This window comes from Cebus imitator, unplaced genomic scaffold, assembly GCF_001604975.1.
Source record: "Cebus imitator isolate Cc_AM_T3 unplaced genomic scaffold, Cebus_imitator-1.0 Scaffold25, whole genome shotgun sequence".
Taxonomy (NCBI): domain Eukaryota; kingdom Metazoa; phylum Chordata; class Mammalia; order Primates; family Cebidae; genus Cebus; species Cebus imitator.
In genome coordinates this window covers 6,604,826-6,616,506 of record NW_016107340.1, presented here as the reverse complement: position 1 = coordinate 6,616,506, position 11,681 = coordinate 6,604,826, and the positions used below count along the sequence as shown (strand labels likewise).

The 11,681-nt window shown below is 40.7% G+C and overlaps 1 protein-coding gene and 1 long non-coding RNA gene across 3 annotated transcripts in view; one reads left to right on the top strand and one right to left on the bottom strand.

Moving 5' to 3' along the window:
- Positions 1-7,626, bottom strand: part of NUP107 (nucleoporin 107) — a 59,065-nt gene extending 51,439 nt beyond the window's left edge. Inside the window, exons 1-5 of the mRNA XM_017522813.1 lie at positions 7,391-7,626; positions 5,438-5,529; positions 4,866-4,952; positions 3,651-3,766; positions 1,935-2,079 (exon numbers count right to left, since the gene is read on the bottom strand). Of these exons, the coding sequence (XP_017378302.1) occupies positions 1,935-2,079; positions 3,651-3,766; positions 4,866-4,952; positions 5,438-5,529; positions 7,391-7,416 (466 nt within the window). The 5' untranslated portion in view covers positions 7,417-7,626. The remainder of the gene's footprint in view (positions 1-1,934; positions 2,080-3,650; positions 3,767-4,865; positions 4,953-5,437; positions 5,530-7,390) is intronic.
- Positions 7,627-7,672: 46 nt separating this feature from the next.
- The window catches only part of LOC108300237, a 9,456-nt gene continuing 5,447 nt past the window's right edge, over positions 7,673-11,681 (top strand). For both annotated transcript variants that reach the window (XR_001823312.2, XR_001823313.2), the window contains exons 1-2: positions 7,673-7,794; positions 8,255-8,410. This is a non-coding gene — a long non-coding RNA (uncharacterized LOC108300237). The remainder of the gene's footprint in view (positions 7,795-8,254; positions 8,411-11,681) is intronic.

The window sequence follows — 11,681 nt, the reverse complement described above, 5'->3', positions numbered from 1 at the left end:
CAACATGGTGAAACCCCATCTCTACTAAAAATACAAAAATTAGCTGGGTGTGGTGGCATGTGCCTGTAATCCCAGCTATTCAGGAGGCTGAGGCAGGAGAATCATTTGAACCCGGGAGGTGGAGGTTGCAGTGAGCTGAGATCACGCCACTGCACTCCAGCCTGGATGACAGAGCTAGACTGCATCTCAAAAAAAAAAAAAAAAGAGTACCTATTTTTGACAGATACTACAAGAAAGTAGTTACCAAAATGTTAAGAGCAGGGCTCTGGAGCTAAACTGCTTAGTTTCAAATCCTCGTACTACCACTTCCTAGCCAGGTGATTTGAAGTAAGTTCCTCAGCCACTTTGAGCAGCAGTTTCCTTTTCTCAAAAATCGGAATAATTATTGTAACTATTTAATGGACTAGGATAAGTATTACATGAGTTAATGCTTATACAGTGGTCAAAAAAAAAAAAAAACTGTATTAGGGTCCAGGACAAAACAAAACACATCAACAGTGTTAGATTAAGAACTAAACCTAAAGAAAGAAATACTCTTTCAACAGTACAAATAGAAAAAAATTAAAATATGAGACTTGTCTAATAATATAATGGGCTACTGTTCACATTAAAAGATAAAATGGCAAGATGCTGCTCTGACTGAGAACTAAGGTGAGATTTTCAACCTTCTAGTCATATTGTAACAAATACTGTAGCCATAACCATAACTAATTAGCTTAATGAAAAATATATCATAGACAGAAGGCCATATGAAGACACAGTAGGAAGGCGGCTGTATGTAAGTCAAGAGAAGAGGCCTTAGAGAAAACCAACCCTGCCAACGCCTTTACCTAAGACATCTACCCTCCAGAATTGTGAGACAATAAATTTCTGTTGTTGCCTGTAATCCCAGCACTTCGAGAGGCTGTGGTGGTAGAATGACTTGTGTACAGGAGTTTGAGACCAGCCTGGGCAACATAATGAGATCCTGTCTCTATAAAGAAATAAAAAATTAGGCTGGGCACAGTGACTTATGCCTGTAATCCCAGCACTTTGGGAGGCTGAGGCAGGCGATCACTTGAGCTCAGGAGTCTAAGACCAGCTTGGTCAACATGGTTAAACCCTGCCTCTACAAGAAATACAAAAATTAGCCAGGCATTGTGGTAGGCACCTGTAATCTCAGCTACTTGGGAGGCTGATGCAGGAGATTCACCTGAACATGGCAGGTGGAGGTTGCAGTGAGCCAAGATTGTGCCACAGCACTCCAGCCTCGGCAACAAAGCGAGACTCTATCTTAAAAAAGAAAAGAAAAGAAAAGAAAAGAAAAAATTAGCTGGTGGCCAGATGCAGTGGCTCACACCTGTAATCCCAGGACTTTGGGGGGCCAAGGTGGGCAGATCACCTGTGGTCAGGAGTTCGAGACCAGCCTGGCCAACATGATGAAACCCCATCTCTACTAAAAATACAAAAATTAGCTGGGTATGGTAGCATGTGCCTATAATCTCAGCTACTCAGGAGACTGAGGCAGGAGAATTGCTTAAACTTGGGAGGCAAAGGCGCAGTGAGCTGAGATGCCATCACTGTACTCCAGCCTGGACAACAGAGAAAGACTCTGCCCTAAATAAAGAAATAAATAAATAAGCTATGAATGGTGGGTGGATGCCTGCAGTCCCAATTAGTGTAGGAGGCTGAGGCTGCAGAATTGCTTAAGCCTAGGAGTCTGAGGATGCAGTGAGCCATGATTGCACCACTGCACTTAGCCTGGGTGACAGAGTGAGATTCTTGTCTCAAAACAAACAAACAAAATTGTTGTTTAAGCCACTCCCTCAAGAAAAAAAGAGAAAGAAAAGGAAGAGAAAAATATATTATAATGATGTTCAGAAACAGGAGGAGACAGTTTCCTTGATATTAGTAAAGTGGAAAGCTACTTGTCACAAAGCTCAATGCCATTTTACCAGCTTCTCCAGGATCATCCTCACGTAACATAACAGCACTGATAGTTATATCTTCTGTTACACCATGGGGCTCTGTGTTTGTGAAGACCCCGGAACGCTGTGATGAAAATGCAGCTGCCCAGTTACTGTCATCCAGATTAGCAACCTTAAAAAAATAAACAAATAAAAATATAGAAAAGTGATGGAGTTATTTTCACTGAGTGGATACTTTAAATAAGGTTTCTAAAAATTATATGTATGGGTCTTTCTTTCTTTTCTTTTTTCTTTTTTTTTTTTTTTTTACATGAGACAAGGTCTGGATCTGTTGTCCAGGCTGGAGTGCAGTGGCATGATCATGGCTCAGTGCAACCTTTGCCTCCCAGGCTCAAGCCATCCTCCTACCTCACCTTCCCAAGTAGTTGGGACTACAAGCACATGCCACCATGCCTGGCTAATTTTTGTATTTTTAGTAGAGATGGGGTTTCACCATGTTGGCCAGGCTGATTTCAAACTCCTGGCTTCAAGTGATCTGCCCGCCTTGGCCTTCCAAAGTGCTGGTATTACAGATGTGAGCCACCATGCCCAGCTGCTATAGTATATTTTTAATACTTAGGTGAAGTCATTCTTCATCACAGTTTATGTAACATTTCTTTTGCTATTTTCAATACTGTTCCATAGTAATTTCCAAAGTGTATCTCATCTGTTTTTTCCAATTTTCTCTTTTATCCCCTTTGATACATTTTATATCTTCCTTATGATAATCTTCATCTACTACCCTTTGATTTCTCCTCTTGTATGCTTCAAAACAGGGATCAGATTTTATAGCCATCAGCAACCAACCACAGCACGTATTTCTCCTGGTCAGCAAACTGACAGATTAAAACATCTTATTTGCATCTAAAGGTTGCTGGTATCACTGTTTCCATCTGGGATATGAAATGCACATGATTTTCAGTTTTTAAATGTCTAATTATTTCTTTTTTTTTTTTTTTTTTTTTTTGAGACGGAGTTTCGCTCTTGTTACCCAGGCTGGAGTGCAATGGCGCGATCTCGGCTCACTGCAACCTCCGCCTCCTGGGTTCAGGCAATTCTCCTGCCTCAGCCTCCTGAGTAGCTGGGATTACAGGCACACGCCACCATGCCCAGCTAATTTTTTGTAGTTTTAGTAGAGACGGGGTTTCACCATGTTGACCAGGATGGTCTCGATCTCTTGACCTCGTGATCCACCCGCCTCGGCCTCCCACAGTGCTGGGATTACAAGCGTGAGCCACTGCACCCGGCGATGTCTAATTATTTCAATCCATATAACCTAGTTATACTTTTATGATGATTTATGACTCAATATTCATTAAAAGTCTTTTAAGTATTTATTAAAAGACTTATATCAAATAACATACATTTATTAAAAGGAAGAAGATCTTTCTTCTCTCCCCCTTTTTCTTTTTCAGTCATGGCTCACTGCAACCTTTGCCACCTGGGTTCAAGCAATTCTCACACCTCAGCCTCCCAAGTAGCTGGGATTACAGGCATGAGCCACCACTCCCAGCTAATTGTTTTATTTTTAGTAGAGACAGGGTTTTATCATGCTAGCCAGGTTGGTCTCAAACTGCTGACCTCTGGAAGGCCAAGGCAGGAGAATCACTTGAGGTCAGGAGTTTGAAGAGTGCTGAAATTACAGGTGTGAGCCGCCACACTCGACCCAAAAGGAAAAGTTCTTAGCCCTATTTTTCTACATACCATGGAGAGATTTCCCAAGATCCCTGAAGACTGTGTAAGTCGAGGCGACTTCCCTCCTGTTCCAAGAATGCAGGAAATATCCGGCTGCCTTAGTAAGCTTCGGTTTGTTGGGGTAACTACAAACAAAGGTTGGTAGAAAAAACTTAAGGTGCATGGGCATTCATTATCAAAACAAAGTAAGCAAATAAACAAGGAAGAATAAATTTTTCAGTTTACCATTATTTAGACTCTAACCAGATAAATACTTTAAATGTTAACATTTTCACAATACAAGGATTTAACTTACTTTTCTAAATTTGAGTTCTAGGTACTACTGAGCCTATCAGGAAAAATCTTACTGCAATTATGAATGCTTTCATTATAGCATAACTGAGCAGTTAAAAACACTAATGAGTCAATGGATTCTTCATGTTTTAATTTTATAAGGCTTACCGAGGCAGTGCATTATAGTGGGAATAAACTTTGGAGTAAACAGATCATTGTTTGAATCCCAATTTCATTATTTACATACTTTACAGAGTCTTGCTCTTTCGCCCTGGCTGGAGTACAGGGGCACAATCGCAGCTCACTGCAACCTCTCCCTCCTAGGTTTAAGCAATTCTCCTGCCTCAGCCTCCTGAGTAGCTGGGATTACAAGCATGCCCCACTACGCCAGATAATTTTTGTATTTTTAGTAGAGATGGGGTTTCACCATGTTGGCCAAGCTGATCTCAAACTCCTAGCCTCAAGTGATCTGCCCATCTTAGCCTCCCAAAGTGTTGAGATTACAGGTGTGAGCCACTGCATCCAGCCTATTTACATACTTATTGCCTGTATTAGTTAACTTCTCTAAGTCTTGCTTTCAGTTTTGGTAAAACAGAACTAACAATACCTGGGCTGGGCGTGGTGGCTCACACCTGGAATCCAAGCACTTTGGAGGCCAAGGCAGGTGGATCACCTGAGGTTGGGAGTTCAAGATCAGCCTGACCAAGATGGTGAAACCCCGTGTTTAAAAAAAAAAAAGAACTAATAATACCTATGTCATAGTTACTGTGTGTTTATGTAAAATAAAGTATCTTGTACATGGCAAGAGTTCAACAAATAACTGCAATCATTATTATTTGTGCTTAATTATTGATATTGTAACCAAATACTATACTTATGTGCTACAATAAATGTTAGCTGCCATTATAATTATCATTATTATTAAGTGCTTTAAAAGCAAAAAAGTCTTACAAGGCTGTCGAAAGGAGCTAGGAGTTTGAGGAATAACCTGGTTTCTTGGTGTAGTATTACCAAAATTTTCATCTTGAGATGCCTGAACTGTACAATGAGTTAAGAAAAGTTTTCCATGTAGAAAAGAGATCATTAAAGTGAGAACTAACAATATTTTTACTATATAAATTATGTGAATACATTTATCAAGAATAAAGTATTTTATGGCTACTATTTTTCTATGCAAAGGGTAAATAATTCCTTCTGCCATCTAAATTCTCTGATGTCAGTTTTAGATAACTACTAAACTAAATGTTTTTAGTCAGTTTTCAAATAATAAAAAGAAATCTAATCTCAGCAGAAGCTAACCACAATATGATAGCAGTAAAATGAAATATCTTTATTCTTAGGGAAACATAATCTCATTAAATTTCAGCATTATATTTACCAAACAACAGTTCCACAGAGTGAAAAAAAATTTCTACAGGATTTTATTATAGCTAACATTTGATACTCTCATAAAAGAAAATTCTACAACACCGATTCCAAACATGTTACAATTTTTATAATGATGCTTAAATTGCAAAGGATACTTAAAATTCTTTTTTGAGCACTCTGTTTCCGTGCAGTCCGTGTCACCTCTGCCTCCCGGATTACAGGGGATGATATATCTCCAAAGCCACTCCTAAAGTAGTATAATCAAGTTTACATAAGTGAAATGAGAATGTAGTATTTGAAAAAGAATTTTATCATCACAGCTGGAGTAAAGGACTCTGCATAAGTTATGGTATAGGTCATTTCAGTAGCCAAGTCTTACATCTTTTGCTGAGAATGCACTCCTGGCTCCAAATCCTGCTTATTCTTCAAAGCCTTACTCAAATCTTACCTGCACAAAAACTTCTCTGACTTTCTAGTACTCGCTATGTTATTTTCTCCTAAGGAATTATTTCAACACTTGGAATCTATATTATAACACTGTTTTAGATAAATGCTTCATAAAAGTCAATTTCATTTCCCTTGTTGGATTGAGGAGTTATCTAATTACAGGAATTCTCTCTTAAAAGATTTTCTGCAGTCTCCAAAATGCTTTAAAACACAGGTACTACTGAAAAACAAACAACAACACAAAACAGAGCTTGTGAGATAAGAGGGTAAGTAAAATAATTCTGGTAAATGAAGCAAAATGATCCTTCAAATTATTTCAACCCAGGATGTCTCCTGTCCCATCACTCCCTGTCATTTTCACTCAAAGGTCTAGAAACGAAATTGTGTGGACTAAAAGGCCTATGTTTAAGACAAGAATCTCATATGCTTTTCCTCCACTTAAAACCTTCAGATATTCCTTCAGCAGGAAAGTATGGGAAACAATAACCAAAGACAAAATTTTAAAGATTTAATTAAAAAACAAACAAACAAAAAAACCTTCAGATATCTCTCTCTGGTCTATAGAAGTACAAATTTCCTAAAATGCTATTTACAATGTGACCCCAGTTTAGGGGTTCAGTCTTATATTCAGCCACAAATATCACTTTAAACATATTCTGCATGTGACTGCCAAGCTACAACATAAAGCACATACTTTTTTCTATATCCTAACACCTTTGAATATGTTTCTTTTACAAAGACCTACAGTTGCCCCCTTGAGCATCTGGTCAACAACTACTTACTCCTCAAAGAGCCCCAGGTAGCCTGGAGATGCACAGATGCAGGTTGGAAATTTGGTCCTTGTATTTACTAGCCTCCTAACTTTCAGCAAGTTCCTTAACCTCTTTTAATCTCAGTGGTATCTATGAAGAAAGGATAATAGCACATATTTTCATAGGATTTTTCTTGTTCTGAAGATTAAATAAGCTAATAATATATATTCAAAGCCTTTAGAACAATGCAGTCACAGAGTAGGTACTCAAGGTTTGGAGTACCAATAATGTACTACTATTATTCAAAGACCAGCTAGAAAGTTACCTTCTTTGAGAGGTCTTCCTGATAGTTATACAGTGACAGGGAGACTTAATCGTTCCAAAACACTTATCACCTTATACTGCTTGGTTGTCTCCTCTACACAACTAATTCCCCGAGGTGAAGGATCTTGAATAACCGATCTTTGTTGCAGCCGGCTAGCATAGTACCCAGATTATAGAATGAACCCAGTATCTGATGCTGGCACTTGTAATCAGAAAGTCTGGGCTGAGATCCCAGTATCTTCATTGACTGGCTTTGTGATCTCAGGCTGGTCACTCAGCATGTAGAACGCCGGGCTACCTACCCTGCCCACCCCAGGAGTGAATAGTGTTGCTGCCCTAAAGCGCCGAATAGATCGCAGAACACAGTGAGAATGTAGAGAATCATCATGATCCGTATCCCACCCCGACGCACGCCAAGCGACCTTTTCCGCATTTGTAGCCAAATTTCCTGGCCTGGGGAAGGAGTCTTAGGGGAAGCACCCAGGACCTCCTTGGCTTCTCTGGGAGTCTAGTTTCACCTATTTCGTTTCGCCAGCAGGCGAGAGGGACAAGACTTCGGGCTCAGCTCCCACGATCACAACTGACCTGTCCATGGCTAAAGCCTTTTCCATACAGAACCAAGGTTGGCTCCAGTTTAGTTACCGCGTTTTAGCCTTCCCGCTCTCCGGAAGCAAGCCTTTCGACCTGGAAGCACTCTCCCTAAAACAGCCCCACAGAAAAAGCGTAGGGGAGAAGAAACAACGTTCCCATCTAGCGCATGCGCGACTTGAGCCTACAGGTGCAAGCCCGGTGGGCGCAGGCGCAAAGTTTGCAACTTCTGCCTGGCTGGACCAGGCAGGACCGGGGGCGGGACCTAGTTGCGTTTAGCCCGGAAGCGTTGCGGCCGCTTTGCCTGACCAACGTCTGTGGGTGTGGAGCAGGCATTGGGTTCTCCTACTGGGAAAAATGAAGTATGTTGATGGTCTGGAAAAATGTGAAGTCATTTCCTGGTATTCTCTCTCAGAAAGCGCCTGTTCTTGGAATTCAGATATGTGGGCTCTGCCTCGGGAGATTTCTGTTTCTCTCCTTACACTCAGTCCTTTGTGCTGTAGCTCCCTACAGTTTTTGAAATTATTTTCCATAACTGCTATTTGTTCTTTACTTGGTATTTTTTCCTACTAAGGAAAAAAAGTTCATCTATGTTAAAAAGTAGAAAGGCAAGCGTAAAATATGGTGGTATTGCTCTCTATTCAAAGTGCCGTCAAGGCAAATAGTGGTTATATTTTGGTCTTGAAGGAGTCAGTCACATTTTTGTTTTTGCTTTTGTTTTTTTTCTGTTTGAAAGTAGTGACTGGTTAACTGACAAGATTACAAAAATAATATTAGACACCTCAGTTTATCCATTTAATAAGCCTGTTGATACGGTCTTTTCTGTTGCTGGCATTTATACCTTTCATTAATACAAAATAGGTAGTCCTTCATTCTACCTCGTGGAGAAGAGAATTTGAAGGATCACGAGAACTTGAAGAATTTTTCAACAACATAGAGCTCACGAATCAAATTCTCCAGTCAGATGATGTCGTATTTATCAAGAGATCTAGCAATGAAAGAGTTACCTCTATTAAGGTAATTTGTTTATTGGTTTTACCATAACCAATATGTATATCAGTTCATTTATTGATTTCAGGTTCAGGTGCCTCATGCAATTTGTAGTTCTACAATCCTCAGCATTGTTAACCGAAGCCTTGTTGAGTTTAACAAAGGTGCCATTGACAATCTGGGGAAAGTGAAGAAGTTGCCACAGACTTTTGGGCTTACACTATTGATACATTTGATCCTTATTAATGACAATTTGAGTTTCACAGATATGTAGAAATTGCCAGCTTTTCTTGCCATGTATTCCTGGTGACAGTGCTGAGCTTTTTTTTTTTTTTTTTTTTTCTTTTTAAGTCTCACTCTAGTCCAGGCTGGAGGGCCGTGGCGTGATCTCAGCTCACTGCAAACTCTGTAAGCAAGGAAAGCTATATCTATGAAAAAGCTAAGCACTGTGGGTGTGGTGGCTTACCCCTGTAATCCCAGCACTTTGGGAGGCCCAGGTGGGAGTATGGTGTGGGCCCAAGAGTTTGAGACCAGCCTGGGCAACAACATGAGACCCTGTTTCTGCAAAATATATATATATATATTTTTTTTGAGACAGGGTCTCGCTTTATCGCCCAGGATGGAGTGCAGTGGCCTGATACTGGCTCACTGCAACCTCCGCCTCCCAGGTTCAAGCAATACTCCTGCTTCAGTCTCCTAAATAACTGGGATTACTGGCATGCACCACCATGCCGGGCTAATTTTTTGTATTTTTAGTAGAGATGGGGTTTCTCCACATTTATCAGGCTGGTCTCGAACTCCCAACATCATATGATCCACCTGCCTTAGCCTCCCAAAGTGCTGGAATTACAGGCGTGAACCACTGCACCATCACAAATATTTTTTAAAAAGCAGGGGGGTGGGCATGAGAGAGAGAGATCAAATGTACACTGTACATAGCAGGTCATCGAAATGTTACTTTTCTCCTTCAATAACCTTTTTGAAGAATTATGCCCTGGTGTGGTCTCATTCTCCCAACCTCCTAATTTTCCTGTACAAAAGTACACTTGTTCTTACAGAAAGCAAAATGTGGTGCTAATGATTTTTGTCAGTGCTGGGGCAAGTTAATTCAAAGTGTTATCTGTGGTTCAGGTTCTTGCTCCATATCCCTCAGCAATTGAATTCCAATGAGTTTTATTCATGTAATATAATTGAAGTGTACTTGAGGTGGTTGACCATGAAGCACACAATAAGAAAGAAGAGCAGTTTGGGGCAAAAAAAATTAGCCCTGTGTTCAGTACATATGCAAAGACAGAAAACTTTCTGGAAAGTGCACTGCGTTTCACTTTGACACATTTAATTAGTAGGCATGAACACCATATGGCCCCCACCAAAATTTCAAAACATACTCATTTCATTACCTTAAAGGATGTGGAATAAATTTCTTGTGTGGTATATATTGTATACATGGTAGCTTTAGATTTAGTATTCTTGGTTGCAGTGACAGAAATTGACTGTGATTAACTTAAAAAGGAATTTACTGGAAACACATCAGGAGCTCTTAGAATTGTTAAGAAACTGGAGAAAAGGTCTGGGAAAGCACAGCCCCTCAGGAGCTGAAGACCAGGAAGCATCTATCCCCAAAACACTCCAATTCCAACTGTTCACCCCGGAGCATCCTTCACTCCCTTATCCCCAACAGCTGCGGTGTCAAATATCATTATTTGCACCCCCACCACCCTGCCCCAACCCAGTTTTTTTTGTTTTTTTTAAACTGTTTGGATTGCTCAGGCTGGAGTTCAGTGGCACAATCTTGGCTCACTATAGCCTCAATTTCCTGGGCTCAAGCAATCCTCCCACCTCAGCCTCATGAGTAGCTGGGACTACAGACACGTGCTGTCACACCTAGCTAATTTTTTAAATTTATGTTTTTGTAGAAACGGAGTCTCTCTATGTTATTCAGCCTCCTGAGTAGCTAGGGTTACAGGCGTGCGCCACCACACCCAGCTAATTTTTGTATTTTTAGGAGACATGGGATTTCACCATGTTGGCCAGGATGGTCTCGATCTCCTGACCTTGTGATCCGCCCACCTCAGCCTCCTAAAGTGCTGGGATTACAGTCTTGAGCCACCTCGCCCGGTCAGAATATATATGTATTCTTACTTAAAATAAATTATTAGGTAAAACTGTTACATCTTGCAAATTGATGTTAGTGCGTGGTTGGCAATGTTTTAGTCTTTTTTTTTTTTTTTTCCTCCCTTGATGTTGACCAGGTCTTTTAATTTACTTTAAAAAAAATGTGATAATGTATACATAAAATTTACCATTTTAACCATCATTAAGTTTGTAATTCACTGACATTAAATACATTCACATTGTTGTGCAGGGCAATGTTTTATTCTTTTTTAAAAAAACAAACTTGAAGTCCTTGTGCCTGAACAGTCCCTCCCTCCCTCCCTTCTTTCTCTTTTTCTCTTTTTTTTCTTTCTTCCTTTTTTTTTTCTGTCTTTCACAGGATCTCCCTGTGTTGCTCAGGCTGGAGTGCAATGTTGCAAACATGGCTCACTGCAGTCTTGACTCCTCCTGAGCTCAAGCGATCCTCCCACCCTCAAGCTCCCAAATAGCTGGGACTACAGGTGCACACCAGTATGCCCAGCTAAGTTTTGTATTTTTTTGTAGATACTGGTTTTCACTGTGTTGCCCAGGCTGGTCTTGAACTCCTGAGTTCGTCTCAAATTCCTGAGCTAAAGCAAGCCACCTGCCTCAGCCTCCCATAGTGCTGGGATTACAGACATGAATGAACCACCATGCCCAGGCGAATGTTTTCTTTTTTTCTTTTTTTTTTTGAGACAGAGTTTCGCTCTTGTTGCCCAGGCTGGAGTGCAATGATGCCAACTTGGCTCACTGCAACCTCTGCCTCCCAGGTTCAAGCGATTCTCCTGCCTCAGCCTCCTGAATAGCTGGGATTACAGGCATGCATCACTGCACCCAGCTAATTTTTTTTTGTTGTTGTTTTTGTTTTTTTGAAACAGAGTCTTGCTCTGTCGCCAGGCACCAGGCTGGAGTGCAGTGGCTCGATCTTGGCTCACTGCAACCTCCGCCGCCCGGATTCAAGCAATTCTCCTGCCTCAGCCTCCCAAGTAGCTGGGACTACAGACGCACACCACCACGCCCAGCTAATTTTTATATTTTAGTAAAGATGGGGTTTCACTGTGTTGGCCAGGATGGTCTCAATCTCTTGACCTTGTGATCCGCCCGCCTCGGCCTCCCAAAGTGCTGGGATTACAGGCATGAGCCTGTTTTTTTTTTTTTTTTTTTT